This window comes from Pleurodeles waltl, chromosome 11, assembly GCF_031143425.1.
Source record: "Pleurodeles waltl isolate 20211129_DDA chromosome 11, aPleWal1.hap1.20221129, whole genome shotgun sequence".
Taxonomy (NCBI): Eukaryota; Metazoa; Chordata; class Amphibia; order Caudata; family Salamandridae; genus Pleurodeles; species Pleurodeles waltl.
Window position 1 is genome coordinate 583,708,232 of NC_090450.1, and position 26,684 is coordinate 583,734,915.

Sequence of the window (26,684 nt, forward strand, 5' to 3'; positions counted from 1 at the left end):
TTTTTAAAGTGAATATATATATATATATATATTATATATTTATTTATATATATATATATATATATATATATATTTATATTTACATATACTGCGTGTTTGGTTCGGCCCACTGTCGTGCACCAAATCTAACCACCAACTTCTTTAATATTCTACAAGTCCTCCTGTTACTTCCAGGAAGGTCACAAACACCATGGGTTGGTTGTATCCACATTATTGTGTGAACAAGGGGGTGTCGGTGAACTTTCTGGGAGGGACAGGAGGACTAGGTGGAATATAGATATGTATATTACCTAGTGGCTGTTGCCAGTAGTTCATTATAGTTAAGACCTAGTTTCCATAGAAAAAGCGTATTTTGAATTGCCTATATCTTTCGCTCAGTTTGATGAATCGTCACAACATTTTCAAAAAAGGGTGCCCAAAGATCTTGTTGTGCATGGAAAGTTTCACGATGATCCGTCAATCTGGGGCCAAGAAAAAAGGAGGTCAAAAAATGTTTTTCCCATGTTAATTCCCTTAGACTCTTTAGATGCACCTGCAGCACGAAACACTGGACGGAATGACACCAAATTTGGCAAAAAGGTAGCTTTTGGTCCACAGATCACCCTTTTAAATCCTTTAAATCAAGCCTATCTCGGCCCCGGGGACCCCATCTCCTGGGGCCCGGCCTAATTATTTTTTTGGGGGGGGAGGGGACCCCTCTCCTTAGGGACAATCTTGGGCCCGGGGACCCCATTGCCAAGGGCCCAGCCTTACAAAATGTATTTTTTTGGGGGACTGGGGCCACGTGGCCCCTCCTCCCCAGGGCAATCTTGGCCTGAGGGACTCCCTCCCCCATCCCCGGTAGCCGGCCTAAATATTTATTTTTCTGTTTGGAAAGGGCGGCCGTGTGGCTCCCCTCCTGAGGCCGATCAGGGGTCCCTGGGACCCCATCCCACAGGGCCCAGCCGAGTCCCAACATGGCTGCCAACAGAAGTGTTGGCAGCCAATTAGATCTCAGCATGAGATTGGAAGGGGTCGCAAATCCTTCACGCCCCTTGTTCCAGGAGTGGTTTAATAAACTTTAAGGTAATGGTGGCATAGGCTCCTCAGATGTGTTCGTATTTAACACTATTGCTGAACAAGGTCGGGAACTAATTTCATCCCTACCACTGTCACACCACTTGTCACGGCATTAACACTAGCCTCACTCTAGGACAAGACTGCACCACTATGGAGCCTGTAAATTCCGCAATAACATATGTCCACCATCAGGCAAATTGAGCATCTTATCAACGTTGTGCCGCAGTCTTTTTTTTTACCTTTCTTTTTATTAATAATGGGAGTCGTCATCACATCAAACCTTCTACGGTGGCGGGAAAAAAAACTCAACTGCCCAGTATTATCGTTGGAGCAAGTTTTGATATAAAATCCCACCCTAGATCTCGTCAAGTGATAACTGGGCAGCAGTGTCACCAATTGAATGTCTCCTGAACTCAGTGTTCTCCAGAAAGAAGTAATCTCAGGAATCTAGATCTGCTTAAGGGAGATCTACAATCACTAAAAAGTTCAGTAGAATCAATAGATGATGCACAGTCCTCCTCTAATGACTGTGACAAATATGTTTCTAACCTTGATGGTTAAGGCTTACAAATGGCTTCTTTCCTTTCTAATGTGTTGTCTTTTACTACATGAATCATGAGAAGGACATTTAATTTAGTGCCAAAAATATCCAACCTTGGTTCAGCATTATGATCACTGTGCTCCAACCGTTATATGAGTTACTTATAGAGTTCTTTTAGCTCTAAGTTCAAAGGGGAGGCACATTGCTCATCCTGTGTTAAATTATGATCAGTGGGTACTTGAAATCTTAAAACCTTTTGGTTAATCCGTTACGCCTTTTGGTAAATCTGCGCCTCTTCTGTTTCCCCTTCTTTAGTGTTTGACCTTGTGTATACTTTTAGTATACTTCTTATGGCTTAAAGCGATTTCATTTGTTGGCTGGGATGTACTTTAAAAAATGTTGCTCGCTAATGGTTAGTTCTGTCTTTTTATCCCTCCTTTTTCTGTTTCAGAGCAGTGACCAACTACTGTATTATTCCACTTTGGTTTCTTTATCGGTTGCTGTGACAGACTACTTTTGTTATTTCTTGGCTTCTCACTTTTTACTGTGGGTGTTTTAGGCTGGTAGCTGCCTGCGTTTTATTGCAGCATCCTGTTCTTTCCACCTCCTCCCGTTCTGCTGGCATTTGTTTTGGCTTTATTCCAGTGCATGTCCTCCTTTACCTTTGGCTCCTAAAATATTATTATTTTACAAAAGAAACACCCAGTGCCTAAACATTTAGCTCACTGCTCACAAAAGCCACCATATGCCCTTTCTGGTAGAATGTAGTGAAACCTAGAAGCAATGATATGAACCTTGCAGAGCCTCATCTAGAGTCTCTCTCCAGGCCCCCTCCTCATGAACATCATTTTACTAAAATGCCAGGGGTAGCGGAAGTGACACAACATGCCCTTTGACCTTCAATTTCATTCAAACACACCACACATGCTTACAAATAAACATATTCTCACTTACACTCATTCTCTGTCATGCAAATGGACACTCACATGCAAACATGTACACAACATACATTTAAACACAATTTCTTTACTTACCTCACCTGTCAGGGAAGGTGATATTGAGCTAAATATACTCCATTTTTATTATTATTACACTAATAGTGAATAATGAAACATTATTGGAGTGGACCCCAACTGACATCCATATAGACGAGCTGCCTCTGTGTTCTTGGCACTGATTTTGCTAACTCTGAAGCCAGGGGTTGCAAAGGCAGTACCATGGGTCATAAGGGACAAGCCAGGGATCGTAACTGCGACCCCTAAATGACGTCCATGCCCCTCCCTGCCAGCCCTCAGAGACATCCGCACACAGGGCATCGCTTATGTCCTTTATTGGGGCCGTAAATGTTCTCAGCCCGCTCTGTTATTGTTAACTTCATTAGTGCTTTTTTTAAATGCAAGGCAAAAATGCCTGCAAGACTTTTCTTTCTGTTAACAGTAGCTGCCAGTGACCACCAAAATAAAGCAGGAAAAGACGAAATAATGAGTCAGGGTTGAGCAATTTATATGGTAAGAATAGTCCAGTTTTGAATTTACAATGCCAATAGCCCTAACTCAAGAAAATGCGAGACCTATTGCTTTGCAAATGCTTGTTATTCCCTCTTTCTAAGTTGACTTTACTAAGGACAATTTTAGCATACTTTTCATTTACTTTTTAAAAAACAGGAAAGCAGGGTAATGATTGTATTAAATAAATATGAGGAGAACATACTGGTAAATATTGAGGAGACTTCTTGAAACAGCTGTAATGAAAGTGCCTGTTCAAAAGAAGCTCAGTGCTTTTAAAGAAGATCTTTTCTTCTGTGCGGTTTTCCAGCTTGTCTTGCTACACTTCGTCTATTCATGCTCTCACTGACCTATGTAGTAAACGGCAAAGAGCTGAAAGCACTGCTCTTTGTTTGAAACAGAGGAGAAGCAGACCATTTATGAATATGGGTATAAGATACCCTATATTTTTCTTCAGAGTTTAAACTCCTAGTGGAGGCCACCAGTAAAGAAAATAAGGCTGTGTTTTCACAGGGTGGACGCTGTCCCCATCACAAAGTTTGGCCCCAGTGAAACAATTAAATCACTTTTGGACACCGGGACACATTCCGCAGCGCATGCACGTTGTCTGCTTTTCTGATCTGAGCAGCAACCAGCAGAGAGCAAGGGGTTTTGTATTTTAGATTCCAGTGGGCCCAAAACAAAGGGCAAGGTTAAGGGGCCATTGGCCCTCCTTTTGTTGAAAATCATCCTGGCTGGGAACTACCTTGAGCAGAACAACCAGATATCAATGGAATGATGGAGAAAGAAAGACAGACAGCTTCTTCACACTTAATGGAAACTACGATTTGGAAGCAAGCTTTTGACTTTGTTCAATCCCTATATAAAAAAGATATCCACACACTGTAAGAATGTCAGATGTATCGTTCTGTACGAGTATTTACATAAATAAAGTAAAAAACTCATTTTTTTTATGTAATTCTTTTACAGTGCTACACATCCCAATGTAGGATGTTAAAGTGCTGTACATCACATGCACATTATACACTGACAATAAATCATACAAGTTTGTAAATCAAGGTACAGAATGTGTTACATAAACCAATGATGGCTGGGCCACTGGAATTTTGTGCCAGGGACAGACCAAATTTTGGCAGCAGGGTTGACTAAATTATTCGGCAAGAAAAGCCAAATTATGTGGTGTAAGTAATGCAGCACATTTAGTGTATTACCTCATTATTTTTTATTTAGTACACATATCTGATAAAGAGAACTAGACGCAGATTTCTTATCTTAGAATTCTCTCCAGGCGTCAGACTGGATACGGAAACTTTGCCCATCAGTACCTCTGCGCGTCGGTAAAGGGAGTTGAGTGACTTCGTAGCGATGTCTTCACCGGACATGACTTCAGCGGATTCCATATATTCCCTCCTCCAAAGCGCTGATGTTAGCTTCTTCTTTTCCACGCAGCAACGTGGGTCCGGTGTAACAAGTACCTTAGGCTTTTTGGCCTATTCTACCCAACATTGGGTATTTTGAATTACTTTCTATATGTAATAGTGTGTATGCCTTCTGGGTTTAAGCCCTGTGGATCCTGTTCCCAGGAGATGACGGCCACGGATCCTCATTCTGTCTGTTTGTGGTGTCTGGGGTCTCACCATGACACCGCCGACTGCGGCGCCTACCATCGTTTGAAGCTGAAGTCTTTGAGGGAGTGTTGCATGAAACTCCTTGTGGCATGGGCGGACAAGCCCACTTCGCTCCTGTGTCGCAGTCCGTCTTCATCTTCACGGTCCCAGGAGAGTTCATGAACATAATTTTACTAAATTCCCCTCATGATACGATCTATCACAAGTGTTACTCTGCCACACAACCTACTCCTTATCCTCTTGGAGGACCCAATGAAACAAAAACTCTACCCCAAAACACCAATGAATAAATTATTTCCCATCTCCTTCTAGCAACGCATATTAGCATAGCCCAGATGTGGAAACAACAGGCACCTATACTATCAGTGGTGAGGTAGAATATGGGCAATACATGCCATGGAGGATCTCAGCCATGAACTTTAGTAGAGTTTCAAAATTTGCGGGAATTTTGTGCCTCCTTGTTATCTACTTAAATCTAATGCAAAGAATGGGTGGAATCCTTTTTCCTTTTTAGACCTACGCAGTGTGAGTTGCAGCTACAGTATTGCACTGGACAAGGACTAATGTGTCAATTTCGGGGCTGGACTGGCTGAAACCATGAAGGATCCAGGGTTTGAAATAAAACGGAAATCTACTCAAAGTTGAATATTGAGTCAAGAAATTAGCCTATGACCTGTTGGTTAAGCATAATATGAATGCCCTGAAGAAGTTCATGGTGGTAAACGAAACTCGTTGACTTTGTTGTACAGGAAATTTTTGTTGCTCAGAAACTTGTAGCTCGCTGGTATTTCTTTTAAAGGGCTTACCCAGCGAAGTGCCTTTCATCTCAGATTTGTAGGACCTGTCCAGTGATGTATCTGTTCATTGTCGTTTTTGGAAGTCCAGTTATATGTCACTCCTTTCAATTTTTGTCCAAGGATCCATCAGGTAAACTTCTATTACCTGAGAGTTCATTTAAAGCAGGAGAGAAAAGTGGTTGGTTTGCTTTTCTTTTTCAAAGTGCATGTCCATTGAAATATTGTTGATTGTACTGCCCCTACATTTTTGGAAGCTTAATAATGATTTATCTTAGAGAAAGTCTAAAAAATCCTTCGTTTTTCTTATGACTCGAGCAAGGGGATTGCTGTTGATTCCTTGTTACTTAATGAGTGCACAACAATGGGCTTGTGCTCATATAGGCTTACTGTGACCTACCACCTTGAGCCCACTTAGTATAATACAAATGCTTTAGAAGCTCTATGCAAATACCCATATCAAATAATTCTACTGTCTAGTTAAGTGTTATTTACCACCAATTTGGGACTAGGTAGCGAAAAGCTTTTAATTTTACATAACTTGTACAATTGTCCATTGGTCTGTTGTGTCATCCTCATGTTCTTTCCACAAACTACATCCACAGCGTGGGCTTTAATAAAACCATGACAAAAACAGGCATAGATAAAGCCAAAAAATGTGGCAGCCTACGTCACACCTATTAGCTTTGCCAAAGCTTGTTATTAAGGGGCTTGACCTACGATATGCTCCTTACTGTGATTTTCTTTTAAGGGACCTGTCCACTGAAGTGTAGCCCACTAAGGTTTTCTTTAAAGGGCCTGACCTCTGAAATGCTGTTGATTACATGCTTCTTTAAAGGGTTAACTCAGTGAAGCGTTGTTACTGTGCTTCTGTTTGAAGGGCATATGCACTGATGTGCCTTTTATTGTGATTTGAGACATACTAGGTAAGTAACGGAGGGTAAATATAAATCGTGTTAGGAATTGAAGAGCAACTTGTAGGGAGGTTGGGGTGTGGTTTCTCCCATGTGATTATTTTAAATGGCTGCAAAGTGGTGCATAAAAAAGAACACTAACTGTTATTAAAATTCATTAGAATGTCCATACCACTGAAGAACACGGTTTGGAGGGTGTTTCCCAAAGAACATTTTAAAAATAGTAGCAAATATTTTTAAAACACATAAATTGACCCTTAGTGAATGTACCGTCATACCCCATATTGACCAGTTTGTAGACGATACACAGAGCGGCTAGAATTATGTGGCAGGTGGAGGACCAAATTATGTTACAGTGTCGGCTAAATTATATGGCAAGAAAGCCAAATTATGCAGTTTAATGGAGCATATTCTTTGGCAGTATTAGGCACTATTTTAATAAACTTTAGTTCTATCTGAGCAAGTTTCACCTCAGTAGTAGTTATTTAGCCCACGACACAAAGAGTGCATTTCAGGGTGGCAGAGGAGCGAGACGGGGCAGTGGGTGGAATTTATGACAGCAGAGTCTGCCACTGTGCAACTGTGTAACTTCCGCTCAGTTTGAAGGAGAAACATTTTCAAGTGTGGTAAATTCATAATTATGCAGACATATTACAGTAATGGATATATGCAACATATATTCTTCTCCGAGTAAGAAATGATCTTACAGACAACGCTTCTTGTGACCCTGACTGTAATGATAGAAAGATGTACCAGACATTAAAGTTGCCACAAATACTGCATTCATTCTGCATTCATGAGATCTACAGCATCTACTTAGCAAGTGTGTTCAGGAAGTATCTTTTTGCTTTTGGAAATAGGATCTGCGTAAGCCAACATATCCCTGACGAGCGTGCCCTGCTGAAAGGTTAATGGTGGGCTCTTTAAATATTCCTTTCATTGATTGCTCCCTCTCCTCCAGCTCCACTCTTTAAGATAATGTTGTGTTGTTTCAATATTTGTGTTGCAAGACTGTATGTGGGAAGAGGGGAAGTGCACTCGTTATGAGAGAGATGTTCGCTAAAGGACTGGTCAACTGAGAGTCGCCAATCGAATATTTGTTTACAGTCTGTTCAGTGGCGCGCACATGATGGTGATTTTGTTTCACGGGCGTTGTATGACGGTATACTGAGCACAAAAATATCATGCTACCAACTATCATAGACAGAAGATACACTACCAAAATAACCTGAAAGTAAGTATATATAGATAAACATATACTTACTATTCTTAACTCCAATAGTATGTACCTTGAAAATACAAACATTGTAAAAGGACATATATGCAGAGTTAAGTATTGTAAATCTATACTCACCTATATGCATTTACCAACACACTATTTTGGTAGTCAATATTCTGGCCACGTTATTTCTATTACACAATATTGAACTAATCAGTGTTTTGGTGGTGTACATCAGAGGGAACTCCCAGGCGAGGATAGTTGTTTGCACCTTCCTTCGTGCCTCCCGTGGAGTGCACTATAGTGCTGCTTTTTGAGGATGACTTGCTAATCAGTGCAGCCTCTGTATGTTTTCGTTGTTTGTTCTTTTTCCTTTTTTACTGTGATTTTCTTTCCTTTCCTTCTTTCCTTTCATTCCTTCCTAGGTCTGCTGAACCTACCACCTGAAAGTCAACAGGCACGAATTTTACATTTTGTACTGTATTATAACCTGTTTCACTCTCCAAATACCTTACCTGACCACCATGCCTTTTATTGAGAAGGCTAAATAATTCCTGACGTTATGCTTATGCATCGACAATACTTAACAAAATACTTAGAGAAGACAGGGGGTCTTTAAATTTATAAAGCCAACAAGTATTCATGAACAGGCCTTCAAGTTATGTCCCGAAACCCAAAGAAACACAAGAAGGACACAAGATGGTAATAAGACCTTTCTAAACGCTCAGCATTCACTTACTACTAACCCTACATCTCCAAGATGTTGCTGTTATTTCCATATAACCAGCATTTCAAAGATCAGAAATTCAGCCATTGTCCCATCTCAGAACCGTTCACTAGCTCACTGACATGCTCACGATACTCATGCATATTGGGAAATTACAAATACATTCTTAGTTTAACTGCTATCATAATAATGTCACATTACCTACCAAACAAAAACAACAGGAAGGAACCTCTACCATGGTTAGCTTATCTCTCCATACCAGCTCAAGGGGATCATCCTGTGGTAAAAGAACTGTCACCCACTGGGATTCCAAGTAGCATACTTCATCATAGAGTGCTTGCCCAGATACCCAGTGTATGGACAGGCTCAGGCGTGATAGCCAAGAGAACACTTTGGTTATTGGGTGGGATCCTAGATTTAAAATAGTCTAGGGTGACCTAAGGGTTAATTTTATTTTCAGAGAACACCCTGATGAAAGTATACACATGTGGTGATGCACTAGGAAAATTAGTATCCTCTGTATCCCTGGGTAGCCATGTTTCAACCATCACACCAGTGCCTCACTGGGCTAGTTGGCTTTCATAAGGACCTCACAAGAATATCGTTAGTATCCTATATGTGTGCAGTCAACTGTGAAACTTCTATTCACCATACTCATACATGCCATACATACCAACTCATTTGGTCTCTATCTTTGCATTTCTTTAGTAGAATCCTATTCAGAGCTTCCTAGCATTGAAAATAATTGGCTTCTCCTTCCCCCAGGAGGAGGAACTAAATAGGTTCATGGCCGGGAAGAGACCTTTGATGACAATTTGCCTACAAGGTCTACCTACCTCCTTACCCTAATGGAGCTCTAACTGAGCCACAACAACAGCTCTGTGGTGGTGGTACAGTTACATAAAACGTAAACCCATTCTGATAAATCAATATGTCTAGTTTTAACAACCACCCTCCTATGACACAATACTGCATCCAGTTGCGTCTCGCTGCGCTGTACAGGGGCAGGGCACCGCAGGGGGCTGGCCTAGAGGATAAACATTAAATTATTTTTTTTTTTAAATGTACCTCACTCACCGCACTGCTGCTCCTTCTTCCTCCCAGCCTGCCCTACAGCCAACCCTGACACTGCTCAGAGCAGCCTTAGGGCTGGCTGGGAGCATCCACCCAGGGAGTTCCCAGGCAGACTTGGAGCCTGTGCCTGTTCTCTCCAGCCCAGTAACACAGTGCCGGGCTAGAGAGAGCACAGTGTGCAAGTGTGTTTGGCCAGCCCGAGACAGCCGGCCAAACACACATGCGTTATGAGGGGAGTGCTCTGTGCATTCCACTCATTCCCGTCATGCCCAATGCCCGCCCCTTTAACGACGAAACAATAATAAACATAGTTTATTATGGTTTCGTTGTAAAAGGTTTGCAGCGGCTGCTGCTGGCGGAAGGGACGCTCCTCTGCCATAGAGGAGGAGCCACCGCTGACTGCATCACAATTAATTCTCTGAACAGTGATTCAGGAGGCCTTTACTTCAGCCAAGCAATGGGCAACAAACCATCAACTTTAGAAAAACATTAAAGTTCTTCAACAAATATACCCATGTATATAAGATATTAAAAATACATTGCTAAGATTAAGCACATTTTACCGTGACACAAATCACTTCTCAACTAAGTATTCAACCTTTCACAATCAAACACCAACACACGTTAGACCAAATTGATTTATGGATAGTCCCAGGGCCAGGTGAAAGAGCGCCCAGTTATATAATGTGCTACACCGTCATGTAAAAGGTTGTTCGTACTATATAAATGCAAACAATATAGATAACATAACGCTGTTACTGTGAGGAAGCCCTGTTGAATAGTATCCGTGCTAAAGGGCATGTTTGGTTGGAAAACAAAAATTCTGAAGCAATTAACCACCATTATAAATGGTGCATCCTCCAATACGCTTACGTCAAAGCAAACAGATCTCTCCATAAAATAAGCATACATCATGAAACAAGGCAGTCTACAATTTACAAAGCTCAATAGATAACCATACTAATTTCAAATGTGCACCATACAAGAGAAAATGAAACATAACTCAATTTACTGTTTCCTCGGATACACTTGCTCTTTCTCAGCCAGCCCTAAAAAAGGAAGTATTTACATCATGTCTATGTTATTGCTGAGCACGTGATGCAAATATTGCAGCGGTCAGTCTTTGTGTTTGTGTCTAAGTAGATGACAGAAAAGCACAGCGTTGGCACACCGTATTGATCTGTTTCGAACGAGCACTGAGGCTTTGCTTAATGCGTTTGCAGACTGAGATCACGTGGACTGTGCGTTCAGAGGTTTAACTGGCAGCGCAGGCTATCGGAAATCTGACATATAAAGGAAGAGTTGCGTATATTTATATACAAATACACAGACTACACACATGCATAAAGGCACACTCACATGGCAACTGAAGCCGGCGTCTTACTGACATGCAGAGGAGGCTGCTATTTCGTCCTATAATTTTAATGGAGGATTATGCCGTTTTTATCTCACTGCACAGATTTAACCCTTGTGATAGATGTTTCTCTATACTGATCGCTCACCAAAGATCAAAATGGTATCAGAGTGACTCTTTGCTCAGATGCCTGTCTATTCCCCTGGATACAGTTTTGTTTCTGGGTTGAGCCCATAAACCCTCTGCTGTGAGGAATGGGGTAATCCTTGGGTTGCACCCTCACCAACTGGGGTGGAGCAATACAGACCCTCTACTGAGATGTTTGTACACTTCTCTGTTTGCATATTAAACACTTCTGGGTAGTGCACCATTGCCTCTCTACTGAGATGTCTGTGAATCTCCATGGGACACTTTTTGATTGCTTCTGGTCGGACTCCATAAACCCTTTACGTAGATAGCATGTTGTATTCCTTGGGTCCTCCCTCCTCTGCACAGAGATGAGCTCCACATATTCACTACTATTCTTCGGGTCTTGCACCCACAGCACTTGAGTTTCTATGGGAGCAAATGTTATTTGTACATACTCGCCATTAGGTCATAGCCTTCTTGATTTGTGACATGACACATTTGTGTATCTCGTTGCCTAGATCCTTTGTTTGTCGGCTTGCATACCTTACTGGGTCCTTGGTGTAATGGTTGTGAGTCACTTCTGGGTAGTTTCTAAAGAGCATTCACAATAGTTCTTCACCACTTCTTGTCCAATTCTCTACATCATTTATGGTGGCTGCCTATCCAATGTCTGTCTATGGGTCGTTTAACTGTCACTCCTCGATAACCCTTAAAAAAGCATTGATAACACTTACAAATGTTGGCTGCCTTGTGTGCAAGTCAGGATGTTGTTCACCTGTGGCTCCAGTTGAATAAATAGAACATCTGCTATGACTACCTGTATCTAGTGCAGAAACGGCCCAATTAGGCACAAAAATGAAGTAATGTAAACTGCATGCATTCTAGCCCTCATACACTTCCCATCACACGCCTAGGTGCAGCAAGCTAATACAAGATAAGAGCACCACTCTGGTCACTGATGCAGAACACCAACATAGGCCACACTGTAACTCAGCACTCTTCCACCCAAGCTAATACAAGATAAGAGCACCACTCTGGTCACTGATGCAGAACACCAAAATAGGCCACACTGTAACTCAGCACTCTTCCATCCAAGGCTCCACCATGGTGTAGTGCACTACCTGTCTGCTTATGCACTTCAGAACTTCACCAGGGGCATGAGGTGCCATATAAATGTGATTAAAATAAGAAAGCTTTCTTTAATTAAGCTCAGCCTAGGGCTGGTGGGTGGGATCCCCTGAAAGAAGTCCGAGATTGTTGCTCCCTAAAAAACATATTGATCATCTTTTCGTCTGATGTCTTGACCCCACAAAAGAAAACACCAGCCGGTTTTCCAATGTCTCCCGCAACTCAATAACGAGACTGGCGAAGTCTGGTGCCTTATTAGCCTATCACAAAAAAAGAATTGTCTTCCCTCCATAGTTATGACATAAACGGGAAGCATTCTAAAATAAATGTATAATAAGTATACACAACATGTAACGTCATGCTCATGAAAACATATACAGAAAAAGTCAGATAGCTTGGTTTTGTCAAAGCTAGTAGCATTTCAGGGTGGCAGAGGAGCAAGATGGGACGGTGGGTGGAATGTATGACAGCAAAGAAGGAGGCAGAGGAGGAGTTAAGTGTGGCAGTGCTACATGGCTGGGGACAAAACAGCAATCCCAGAGGAAAGGGTCGCAGCCTGGAGGGAGGTGGCAGCAAGAAGAGAGCTATAACAACAGAGGAGGGCAGAAGCTTGTAGAGAAGACATTGCAGATGTTCTTGGGACAGGACAACATTAAAGCAGGGATCGTGGTAGGACGGTAAGGAGTCACAAAGGGCCAGGGGGAGGGGAACACAGCAGCACTGACAGAGAGAAATCTTTATAAAGGGGATAGGACAACAGGGACGGTAACCGAGTGCAAGGAAGGAACAGCCCAACTTGGAATGGTAATGAGGCTACAGCACACATTGTTGAAACTGGGCAGCAGAGAAATGGGCAAAGAAAGGGGTAGAGCCTGTGGATGTGGACAGAACAGTAGAAGGGAGAGGGGTATGGTGAATAAAGGATATGGCAGCAGAGAAGAGCATGGGCGCATCAAGGTTGGCGGCAGCACAGCATAGAGAAAGGGGGTCTCAAGGCTGCATCACTAGAGGTGACTGCCACAACAGCGGGGGTCGAGCTGCGGGGGTTGTGAGCAGAGCGAACAGCCATGTTGAGTGGACTTCTATCCATCACTCACCCCCAAAAAAGGTAGAGGGAGGAACCTACCCGGCTCACAGCCTCCTCCCTGCTGAAAGAGAATCCCTCCCCGTCCAGGGCGAGCCAATCTGCCACCTGAGAAGAGAAAAACCAAACTACAGGTCAGGACCTACAATGGGAGGGGCCACGCAGGGCTCTGGAGTGACTTTGAAGGAAAGGGTATTGTATCAATGGGGGGCGCTCATAAGAATTGGTGGGAGTGGTTTGTGACAGATAGGAATGCTTAGGTAACAATGGGGAGGCCAAGAACGTGTAATCACTATTGGATGAGTGAAGGGGTGGCTCTCAAATCAGAACCACCTCTTTAGAGCAGCAATTCATGCATTTTACGTTATCAAGAAACAAATGGGATACCTTAACCTGACATTAAATATGATATGAAAACTCTTTGACTGCATCACTTCACCATTTTTACTGAAAGGAAGTGTCAATTAAATACTTTCGCTTGGCTAAAGATTTCCACTTCTGGAGTCGCTGCCCCATGGAATCCGTCGATCACACCTAATGGGGGAATCCACACCCTTCCTCGTTGACAACTGCAGGATGCGCAGAGCCCTAATGGAATGCATCACCTTTCTGGTTCTCCCTCTCTCCTCAACTGAAATGAAGTTTTACTTACAGGAATTTCTAGATCTGCTTGTAAGACAGCCTCTTCACAAGAAGGGGTCATTGAGGGCAATAAGGGGTCTATACGTACAGCTGAAAACATTAACTACATAAATAAAGGATCATGCCACATGAATGTTAAAACAATAAAATATTTCCAAGGCCTATTTATTAGCATAGTTGCATGACAGTATTGAGCTCAATAATATTGCCCAACAATAATGGCTCATCAGGACATCGCCTACCACTACATTGTCACAGTAAGTATATATTTGTCATTCTTACCTCAACATCTACTAACATATACTTCCCTTGCAATGTAACAGATGCAATATGGTGAGGGTATATCAGTACCAATACCATAAGCATTGCCTGCTGCATATGCCATGTGATATGAAGCATGCATTATGGTGAGGGTATACCAGTACCATAATGTCCAGTATATCAGATAAGCAAATATGTTACGTACCTGTAACTATGGTTCTCCAATATTGGTATATTTCATAGATTCACATAATTGAATCATTCCCCATTGTCAAAGTGGGAGTCCCACAGTACAACTATAAAGCAGTAGTGTTATAAACAGCCTGTAAGGGGCAGAAAACATCAATGTTATTATCCTTTTCACATCATTTAAAAACAACCAAATGTCTGCCAGTTAGACTGCAGCACCCTGATGACCCGCCCCTCAGAGGCTACCATACCTTACATTTTCTAGTACAAGTGTGAAGAGTAATAAACCACGTACAGTGGGTGAGTATCTAAGTGGAGGGGAGTGGGCTGCATGTGAATCTATAAAAATTTAAAAGTATTGGAGAATTACAGTTACAGATTAGGTAGTGTTTTTGTTCCTCCAGTCCTGGAGCTTTAGACGCACATGCTAGAATGACAATATTGTTATTATTCTTGGTAACAGTAGTAGTAGTAGTAGTTTAGCAGTATTGTGGATGGTGAGTAAGTAGGTTAAGACGAGGCTCACCTTCTTAAGAAAGATGATGTAACACCACTTGACCCACTGCTGCATCCTTTCATCTGGTTGAGTCAAAGCTGTAATGCTGACTAAGTGCTTGTCTATTATTCAACATTACTGCTCTACAGATGTCATGTATAGATTCACCATCAAAGAAACAGGTAGAAGTGCAAATACTTCTCGTAGACTGTGCTCTTACTTTCCCCTCTAAAGGTTTTTCTGCTTTACGAAGGCAGAATACATTTGCTTCAGACATCCAGCATGCAATTCTTTGTTTCAAAATAGCAAAACCTTTACAAAGGGTGTCATATGATACTAGTAGTTGATGTGTCTTTCTGCACGTATTAGTTCAAACAATATAAAATGTAAATCATCTTTTAACATCAAGTGTATGAATTGCTTTTTCTGCAACATCTTTAGGATTCTGTAAGAATGCTTTCAAAACCACAGGTTCATTAAAGTGAAATTCTGATGGAAATTCAGGAATGAATCCAGGATTTGTTCTTAATATGACCCAGTCACCCCTAAACTGTACATACCATTCGTTGATGGTGAAAGCTTGAATTTCACTTACTCTTCTTGTCGATGGTAATGAAAACAGCAATGCTATTTCCAGGAAAGATATTTCACTTCTGCTTTGTGTATAGATTCCAATGGACTCTTCATCAACTGTGAAAGGATTGTACATAGTTGCCAAGGAGTTGGAGAATGCTTCAATGGGGTAGTAGGCTATAAAATGTCCTTTTAAGGACTCATTGACTCTAGAAAAATGCCACTGTTGGCTTGGTTACCCCCCCACACACACTTTTTTGCCTAGTGTTGATGCCAACTTTGATTAAAAGTGTGCTGGGACACTGCTAACCAGGCCCCAGCACCAGTGTTCCTTCCCTAAAACTGTACCTTTGTTCCCACAATTGGCACAGCCCTGACACAAAGTTCAGTCCCTTGTAAAAGGTACCCATGGTACCAAGGGCCCTGTCTCTAAGAGCTGCAGCAGGTATGATGCCGCCCTGGGGACCCCTCACTCAGCACATGCACACTGCCTTGCAGCTTGTGTGTGTTGGTGGTGAGAAAAAGGCTAAGTCGGCATGGCACCCCTCTCAGGTGCCATGCCCACAAACCACTGCCTGTGGCATAGGTAAGTCACCCCTCTAGCAGGCCTTACAGCCCTGAGACAGGGTGCACTATACCCCAGGTGAGGGCATAGCTGCATGAGCAAAATGCCCCTACAGTGTCTAAGTCCATTCTTAGACATTGTAAGTGCGGTGTAGCCATATTAAGTATATGGTCTGGGAGTTTGTCATTACGAACTCCACAGCACCGTAGTGGGTTCATGAATACTGGGAAGTTTGGTATCAAACTTCTCAGCACAATAAACCCACACTGATGCCAGTGTGGGATTTATTGAAAAAGGCACAAAGAGGGCTTCTTAGAGATGCCCCCTGAATGTTAGCCCAACTGCTAGTGTAAGACTGACCGGTCTGCACCAGCCTGCCACTTTCAGATGAATTTCTGACCACATGAGGTGAGTGCGTTTGTGCACTCTGTGGTCAGAAACAAAGCCTGTCCTGGGTGGAGGTGCTTCACACCTCCCCCTGCAGGAACTATAACACCTGCGGTCAGCTTCAGAGGCTCAAGCCTCGGATTACAGTGCCCCCTAGGGCACTCCAGCAGCAAGTCCAGAAGGAAAATTAGGAAAAACAAGGAGTCACCTCCTCAGCCAGGACCACCCCTAAGGTGTCCAGAGCTGAAGTGACCGCCTCCTTGAGAAATCCTCCATCTTGCTTTTGAGGATTAAGACCAATAGAGATAGGAATGTGCCCCCCTCCCCAAAGGGAGTGGGCACAAGGAGGGTGTAGCCACCCTCAGGGACAGTAGCCATTGGCTACTGCCCCCTGACCATTACATGCCCCTAAATTTAGAATTTAAGGGCCCCCTGAACCCAGTTCACCAGATTCCTGACAACCTCAAGAAAGAAGAAGGACTGCTGAGCTGAAAACCCCACACAGAAGAGAAGGAGACAACAACTGACTTGGCCCCAGCCCTACCGGCCTGTCTCCTGCTGCAAACGAAGAGTGACTTGTTCTGCAGGTCCAATGACCCCTGAAAAGCCTCCAGGGGACTGCCTGCATCACAGAAGTCCAAGAAACTCCTGTGGACTGTGGACCTGTCCAACAAGAAGGAAGAAGAACCTGCTTCTAAAGGACTCCCACCTCACTCCAGAAGCGTGAGTCCTAACACACTCTGCACCTGAAGCCCATGGCCCATGTCCAGGTGGTCCAACTAGCCAGAGAGGATCCCCAGGTGATTCCGACCGAGTGTCCACCCTGGGCTGACCTCTCCACCCCTCCACGACAATGCCTGCAGAGGAAATCCCAAGGACCCCCCTGACCGTGACTGCCCGGAACAAAGATATCCGACGCCTGGAGAAGCACTGCACCCGCAGCCCACAGACTCGAGAGAACCCGACCACTGGTGCATCTACAACCAGCAGGCGGCCCTCCACCCTATCCAGTCAGTGGCTTGCCCGAGAAGTCCCTGTCCCTTGCCTGCAGCGCCTAAGTGACCCCTGGGATCCTCCCCATAGAATTCCATTGGAAACCCGACGCCCTGTTTGCACTCTGCACCTAGCTGCCCCTGTGCTGCTGAGGGTGTGGGATTGGTGCCTACTTGGGGCCACTCCAGTACTCCTCTAAACTCCCCTGGTCGGCCCTCCAACAACGCGGGTACTTACCTACAAGCAGACTGGAACCGGAGTATCCCCCTGTCTCCATAGGGGTCCACGTTAATTTGGCTCTTGTTTGACCTCTGCACCTAACCGGCCCTGTGTTGCTGGTGCTGGGTGCCTGGGGTTATCTTGAACCCCCAACGGTGGGCTACCTATGCCCCAGAAACTAAACCTGTAAGTTTGTTACTTACCTCAGAAACAGTACTTTACTTACCTCCCCCAGGAACTGTTGAAAATTGAACTGTGCCCATTTTTTAAATATCTCTTTGCCATTTTTAAGAAACTTGTATACATTGTTGATTCCATTCAAAGTTCGAAGTATTACTATGCAAAGTACCTTTCATTTTATGTACTTACCTGCAAACTGAATCTTGTGGTTCTAGAAATAAATTAACAAAAGACATTTTTCTATATAAAAACCTATTGGTCTGGAGTTACGTCATTGAGTGTGTGTTTTTCCTATTGTCTATGTACAACAAATGGTTAACACTAACCTCTGATAAGCCTAACTGCTCGACCACACTGCCACAAATAGAGCACTAGTATTATCTATTATTGCCTCTGTCAAGCCACTGGGGAACCCCTTGACTTTGTGCACACTATATCTCATTTTGATATAGTATATACAGAGCCAGCTTCCTACATTGACAATCCTATTTTTCCACTAGGATGGTGTATTGGAAGATCTCCTAACACATAGTATTGCTGCTAAATCTACTTTAACATAGATATGAGAAAGGCCATGTTCTAGTGCAGATGATATAGGATTAATATTATTATCCAGACACAAAAACAGAAATGTTTCCATATAAACTTGTAAATTGTATACTTTGTTTCTGCTCTGTCCTTGGCTAGGATTTCTTTACAATCCTCTAGGATGTCTAAATGCGACAATTTACTGTGTTCTGTAGCAAAGCCAAAACGTTTAGCGTTTCGGATCCGCATGTCTACCGTGTAGGGTCAACATTTTAGGAACTGGTTTTATTTGTATATGATGTTTTTCTGGTATTGCCTGGGTCATTTCGAAACTATTAATATAGTTAACATGGTTCTTTCTTCATTTTGTTCATGACTTTTGGAACCGTTGGTTTTGGGAAAAACTATAGACAAAGATTCCTTACCATGCTATTGAAAACGCATTCCCCATGACCCTGGTTGCTGATGCCATCTTGTGTAAAATTAGCATTGCCAGTGTGATAAACAGATCCAGCTTTGGTTTGCCTCACCAACTGAAGATTCCATTTAGAACTTGTTGGCTTAACTCCCATTTGTGGCAGTCCTGTGTTCTTCTGTTCAAAGTGTTGTCCCACTGATTGTGTGAACAGGCACATACTCCGCTTTTAGCTTGATATTGTGTTTTAATGTCAATTCCCAAATCTTTTGCCCTTCTAGCGACAATGGTTGAGATTTTGTGCCTCCCAAAATGTTTATATCATGCATCATTGTCATGTTATTTGTAGGCACTAGCACCAAAGAAGCTGTCATCTTTAGAATAAACGTTTGAAGATTCAGTGCCACAGCTTTCAATTTTAAGAGGTTTATGTGATGACTTAATTTGTGTGGAGCCAATTTTCCACTGATTTCCAGGGCCTTTAAGTGAACTCCCCATGCCCCTGGGGAAGCATCTGTTATTATTAGTAACTTTGGCATCTGAGATAGAAATGTTAACCCCGATGAAGGATTTGTATCCTAAATCCACCATGGAAGGGCAGCTTAAATTTACAGAGCGATATTTAGATTATCGCTGAATGAGCCTTGGATTTGTATCCATTGTTTGTCCAATTCTTCCTAAAGTTGCCTTTTTTGGATATTAAAGTGATTTTCTCTTTTGTCGACAGTGACACAGTCGTCCATAAAGTGGAAGTGATCGTCGACGGGGTGAAACAAAAGTCACTATGCTGGATGTCATCATCTTGACATCATCTTCATAACAGTTATTATTACTGACTTGAGCACCACAGACCTCATACACAAAGTTTTTGCTTACAATTTCCTTGACTTACAGAGTTTCAATGTCACCGATGACCGTCCTGTTGATGGCGCTGATGAAAGTTTTCTAAATTTGAGAACTAATTTTTCTGATGGGGTTGAAGGCTCTCATCTTGGCTTGTCATGAAAAGAGACATCTTTTGAGAGAGCTCAGATAATGTGTTTTGGTCTCTAACAGGTTTCTTGTGTGGTGTTTTTGAAACCTTCTTAGTTCTTGCTCCATCTGATGTTTGGACGGCTGGCCTACTTATCTGTCTCTTGTGAGCCTTCCTGGTAGACCGGTAGTAAATCTGGGATTGTGTGATAATGGTACGCCTTCCCAATATAGATGTAACGAGGATAAATGTCTTTATTTCTACTTGTTATTTCCTCTTTCTACCTGTGCTGCAAGCCTCTAAGGATTGTTTTTGTGCAGGAAGGTGTCCCTTCGTGCACAAAACAATCCTGCCTGTAACACAGGCATCACCGCACCATGACGCAAGATTGCCTACGTTGGCACTAGGCAACACTTAGTGCCCCAACAGAGGGAGAGAGCAGAAATGTGTCATTTCTTAGTAGATATGGTGCAGTCCTCCTCGCTGTCACACAGTGCAGCACTGCAAGTTATCTTGCTGAGTTGTGGGACGTCTTTGTAAGTCTGCCCCGTAGTCTCTGAAGTGATGTTCAGTAAGACTTTAGTTAAATGATGTTAAAAACATGTCCTCCAACAGATTAATTCTGGTGACAACTGAAGTATTTGAAGGACTAGCGTTTTTCTGAAGTGTAGTGAGCAGAGCTTAGGGAGTATCTCATCACACGACGTGTGGTAGAAAATCTGAGGTATAGTAGCCTCTGAGGGGGGGGGTCATCAGTGTGCTGCAGTCTGGCTGGCTGAAGTTTGGTTCTTTTTAAATCATATAAATAGAATACTAAAATGTATAGTTTGTACATGTTACAAAAAAAGTATAACACTGTACAGCTTTCTAGTTAAACCATGGGGCACAAACTTCAATGATGGACAATGATTCAATTATGTAAATCTCTTAATGATTCAATACATGAGAAAGAGGGAACAGATATATACCAGCATATAATACCCAATGTTAAAGCTCCACGACTTTTCACTCACATAGTTACCATTTTCTGACACATTCTTAAAATGTCTCATATGAATGGTTATGGAGAGAGAGCCAAAAAACAATATCCTCCTTACACCTGAGGAAACATAAATACTTATATTATGGCAGTAGTCAAAAAAACATTTGTTAGTGAAAAATTGGGTGATAGCCCTATAGCTGGAGCAAGCTGGAGGAGGTTGAGATGACTAATCAAAGTATTTCCTGACTCAGATCCTCTAAGGCATTAGGTGTGGAAGTAATTGCTGCTGAGATTATTGTCTACACATGAAAGTCTGCCTCTGAAAGTGAACACCATCCTATGAAGCCCCTCTTATCCATGGTCTACTACTGACTGCAAAAGTAAGTGATAATGGGAAGAACAGAAACTCTTGCATAACAGTGGACGATTTCAGAGCTTGACTGATCACTCCTGCCCTTGTTTCTCCCTTTATTAGGGTGACCAGCTGCCCAGAATTTGCTGGGATGGTCCTGGTTTCTCATCATCTGTCCCAGGAACATTTAGTAAAATTAGCAAATTTTTGCAAATATGTCTTGTCCTAATTTTTGGAACGGATGACTGAACAACAAGAAGGCAAGTTTTCCAAGGTTCGGGTGCAGAATAAGTTAGCATCTCCTAGCAAAAAGGTGGTTTTAACGTTGGGACCACCTGGTTACTGAGTCAAAGTCAAACGGAAGAAATTACGAACTGGCCATAACCTTGTTGCATGAACGTATAAGAAGTTACACAACAATGTAATCAAACATACCAACACAATAAGCCCACGGGGACCTCGATATAACTATAATGATGATCACAATGGTCCAGTGGGACTCTTTTTGTGTAATGGTACCTACACTAAATCAGTTGGATATACACTGATTAAAACGATCTGTTCATCTGTAGTAATTAATACAGTATACAGGCCTTCGTTGTATTATTGTAATATTATATATATTTTTTACACATCACATAGGTGAAAAACATCCATTAATTTTATGTCACAAAGTGCAGACGACACAGTGAAAGTGAAGTGTTCACGTGAATATATATAGAGTTAAAAACAACATTGAAAAACTGATTCCAGGTGGTCTTTGTCTGGACAGATAAAATCCAGTTTACAATCATAGTTCTTTCAGACACCAATTCCGTACGTTTATGGCCAGGGAATCTGATGTCATTTAGACCCTTACATTATTTGAAAAGTCTCATCAGGACCAGTTGTCTTCCCTCTGTACGGCCCAAAAAAAATATCACTTGTCTCCTACTTTTAGCAGGACAGCCACCTCTTTTGGTTGGATCTCTCATTTTCGCATGCCTCATCTAAAACCTATGTTACCTATTTGGTGGAACCAAGAGAGTTTACTACCAGAATATCTAGTTTTTTGCAATGACCAACAAATATATTGACTCCATAACATCAAAGACCACAATATCATAAAGCTAAGAGTGTATAGGTATATTTACCATTCTTAACTACCTATGTACATTGGCTATATATATATATATTGGTAAGGTATGCAGATATGGAGTTAAGAACGATAAATCTATACTTACCTATATATACTTACCTGGATGATATTGTGGTAGGCAATATTCTGCAGTCGATATTTGTGTAGGTTCTCACATGAATGAATAAATAATGAACGAGTATGCCACTTATAAAGCACACAGCTGTCGAAGGACATCCCGGCTCTCCTGCAGAATATGAATAAAACCACTACGAGCAGATAGGGCTTTCATTATGTGCCAGTATAGTAAGTACCCCCTATGCTTCCATTCATTTTGTTACTTCTCTTGCAACTATTGTCTTTTCAAAAGCCTGCAGGAATACTGGATATATCGTGGCTTGTCTGTCTGCCTTACTTTCAGCTTTAAGTTACCATTGGGACTCTGTTGAACTGTGAATTTAATTCCATAAAAATATGCAGTGCGTGTGCTGAGCTCAGCAAAGTGTTGAACTGTCTTTCTTCACATGGGCATATTTTAAACTTTAACTGGGATACTACCAGTATATCAGGCCCTAAATATTGTGGTACAAAAAAGCATAGGCAGACTATCGACTACCAAAATGCCATGTAGGTAAACATAAAAAGTTAAGTACAAATGTACTATACTTAACACCTCATATATGTACCTTCATGATACATATATGTCCAAGATACATAAATGGGAAACTAAGAACCGTAGCTGTATGCTTGCATTCATAACATTTTGGTAGTTCATTTTCTGGCTATGCTATTTTCGTAACACAATAGTTTTGTGCTCGATATTCTGACATAAAACAATTCAAATACTTTTCAGGACAACTAATCTATAGTACACTATGGTGGTCATTCTGACCCTGGCGGTCTTTGACCGCCAGGGCGGAGGACCGCGGGAGCACCGCCGACAGGCCGGCGGTGCTCCAATGGGGATTCCGACCGCGGCGGTAAAGCCGCGGTCGGACCGGCACCACTGGCGGGGTCCCGCCAGTGTACCGCCGCCCCATTGAATCCTCCGCGGCGGCGCAGCTTGCTGCACCGCCGCGGGGATTCCGACCCCCCCAACCGCCATCCAGATCCCGGCGGTCGGACCGCCGGGATCCGGATGGCGGTAGGGGGGGTCGCGGGGCCCCTGCAGTGCCCATGCCACTGGCATGGGCATTGCAGGGGCCCCCGTAAGAGGGCCCCTACAAGTATTTCACTGTCTGCTGCGCAGACAGTGAAATACGCGACGGGTGCAACTGCACCCGTCGCACAGCTTCCACTCCGCCGGCTCGATTCCGAGCCGGCTTCATCGTGGAAGCCTCTTTCCCGCTGGGCTGGCGGGCGGTCTGAAGGCGACCGCCCGCCAGCCCAGCGGGAAAGTCAGAATTACCGCCGCGGTCTTTCGACCGCGGAACGGTAATCTGACGGCGGGACTTTGGCGGGCGGCCTCCGCCGCCCGCCAAGGTCAGAATGAGGGCCTATGTCTTTCCCACAAACTCCACATTTTCTATATATGGTAGTACATTGTGCTAAAAGCCTAGATAGCCCACCATCTGGCAGTGTTAAAGGAGGGCTGCTAGGGGCAGCTCCTCTGCAATAGCAGAGGAACAACGTCCCACTGGCTGAGGAGCATTGTCCCACTGGCTGAGCCAGCAGCTGAAAAATAAAACAATATTTAATTATTGTTTGTGCAGGGAGGGGCAGGGCTGGGCCACGGGAGGGGAGAGACGGGAGGTGGAGTGGTGTCTGTGCACTAAGTGTGCATGTGTGTTTGGCCGACCATCTCAGGCTGGCCAAACACACATGCGCACTTCGGTTTCTCCAGCCGGGTTGGAGAAACTGCACAGGCTCCAGTGCGCTGTCTGAGCTGCAGACTCAAGTCGCTCAGACCAATCCTGGCACTGCTCTCATGCTAGGTTTAGCATGACAGCAGCGCCAGGATTGCTGGGGAGCCTGTGTTGGTGTCCCAGGGAATGCTGGGACATAAGAAGAGAAGAGTGAGGTGTCAGAAATGGGTAAGTTTGTTATTATTATTATTTATTCCCCCGTCATCCCTCCTCCCTTGAGATTTGAGGTGGCCACCGCTGAGGGCTCCTAAGAAAAACTATGGGCCTCGGCACTTATCTGTTTCCTACAAATTGATCACTGATGTGCACAAGCAATGAAATGATCATCCCTCAGCAATTCTACTCTGTTCCATAAAAAGGCGAGCTTACAGAGCTTTGCAGAGCTGGGAAATGCTCTGTCTTCTTACTCTGCAGCTCCTATGACTCCTAATGCAGAGGCTGTCTACCCTGGTGAATGTTCGAGATTCTCTAAGAGTCGTGAGTCATCAGCCGCCATGGATAAAGTGAAGGGACCTCTAAGGCGGCCTCTGGGATGCTTAGAGATATAGTTATGGGTAACTTTCGGCTATTGTTGTGTTTAGCTTAGATGCTGCTGAAGAAGGGAACTGCCGCGCGGCCTCCACCTCTACACATGTTGGTATCTCTCTGACTTCAGTCTAAGCCAAGCGTACTCTTGGTGCGGATACATAAGAAAAGAGATCATCGAACACCTTAGCCTCTATATGTGACTCCTATGGCTCTGGCAGGACCTTGATGTATAAAGAATACCCAGAATGCCTCAGTCTTGTGGCCTGGGACATTTTGTATTAGTCAGTGGAGACTGAAACCCGCGTGACTGGGCGGCATTCTAGTCTGTTCTGCTTTTGCTCACTATCTCACTAAAGACAGGGTCCAGGTATTTGCAATCACCTAATCTGTCTCGCCTGGCTACAAAAGGGCCAGTCTAGCCTGAACTGCGAGCACGTGCCCTCTCTGTATGGGGGCACAAGCAAACTGAGACACGCGTCAGCGGTGTAGGACCTCATCCGTGAAGGGCAGCTTGAGTTCTGTAGCATGGCAAGCAATAGGGCCATCCACTATTTTTCTGTTTTTGCAAGCGAGACTCCACGTGTGTGATGACTGTAACCAAACCTGGTCAGGAAGCTCTCTGTGCCGGAGGACTCAGGCCGCACTTCATTCACCCAACAAGGCAGAAGCACATCTTGGGTTGCTTGTGCTTTCGGACACAGAAAATGTTGCACAGCAGCCTGACCTGAACTGTTCCTCGTGGAGTGGTGTCAAGATTGATTAAAACACGATTGGTTCCCGTCTGTCGTGACACAGTAAGCAGTGATTGGTAATTAGCAGTGACTGAAATTAATGTAGGCATGCCATCCATCACTGTTTTGCTTTTCGAAGCAAGATGCGCTAAGTGCGACAGGTATTCCCAGGCATGGATCCCATATCTTTCAGCTTCCACAAGTCAGACAGTGGCACGGATAGCACTAAAATTAACCTCACCTTTATGTTTTGTGTTTACAGTAATAGCAAATATTGTGTTGACTATCTGACGTCCCGTACCTAGAGAAATCTTGCAATGGAATGACTGTGAGGCGACTACAATGGTACCAGGCTGTTACTTCTAATTGTGGAGGACTTTGTAGATAACTAATTCATGCATTAATTTTAATGTGCCCCCCCTTAAAATGACGGCTCCTTCACATTCCCACGACTAACAAGAAGCAGAGGCCCCAGGACACGCGCAGCATGCTCCCAATCATTCATAAAAATCCTTGGCACGCACAATTGCAGATACATGGCACGTATCACCGCTCCCACTGACCCACTTATAATTCATTTAATTTATGTATCATTTATTAAGTGCAACGTCCACTCAAAAGAAATCAAAAGCAGTTACTGTTTAATTGAAGTAAATGTGATGCCTTTATCTGAACATGAAATGTAGCCTTCATGACGTTGCTCCGTTTATTTTCTGTACTTCATACATCAAGAACAATTCTAAGTTAGTCGAATGTGTATTGTATACACGTTTAGGCTGACAGAATTTATCAATTATGTCCTTTAACATGTCATAAGTGAAGTAATGTGTGAGGTTTCTTCTTTCCTCCCTGTTCGCAACATTAAAGTTTTCCTTATTTAAGTTATACTACATATCTTTAAAAAAATCACATAAAAAATATAGTTAAAGTGCACGCATGACTACGAGTTAAAAACAGAACAAACACTGCCATTTGCAAGTTATGGTTAGGACCACAATCCATAACTCCCAAAAGAGCCAAGAAAACTATAACCATGGCAACAGGAATATTATATGGCAAGAAAAGACAAATTATGCGGAATAATGTGGCACATTTTGTGATAGTATTATTTTGGCATTTTTACACTTGCTAACACTCTCTTGGCATAGGCTGCACCTCACTGATACCCATTTCACACCTAAATATAGCACCAGGCAATAGAATGATGACCAGTCAACCTTTGCAAAGGGCCTTACATTACGCTGCAACATGTGTCGCTGTTTTTTTAGTACCTTTTGAACTGATGAACTAGAACATTTTCTATTAACATATGCAGATTTTGCAGCAGATAATGGATTATGTGGCAAATGGGGCAAATCTATAATTATGTAAAACGTGCCACAGCCACACAATATCATAATTACAGTGGCGCTGACCGTAACTCACACTTGAAATGCAATGCTCATGATCTCACCCCTGATAAGAATGATGCATTTACAGTTAGTAGACTTGCTGGAGACCAGCAAACTGGAGATGGGATCTGAAAGCTGCCA

General features: G+C 43.1%; 1 protein-coding gene across 5 annotated transcripts in view; it reads right to left on the reverse strand.

Moving 5' to 3' along the window:
* Window positions 1-26,684, reverse strand: part of ANK1 (ankyrin 1) — an 869,955-nt gene that overhangs the window by 789,569 nt on the left and 53,702 nt on the right. For 3 of the 5 annotated variants that reach the window (XM_069214082.1, XM_069214084.1, XM_069214081.1), the window contains exon 2: window positions 13,199-13,264. The exons of the other annotated variants lie outside the window; for them this stretch is intronic. In XM_069214082.1, coding sequence (XP_069070183.1) covers window positions 13,199-13,264 — 66 coding nt within the window. The remainder of the gene's footprint in view (window positions 1-13,198; window positions 13,265-26,684) is intronic. 5 annotated transcript variants of the gene reach the window in all.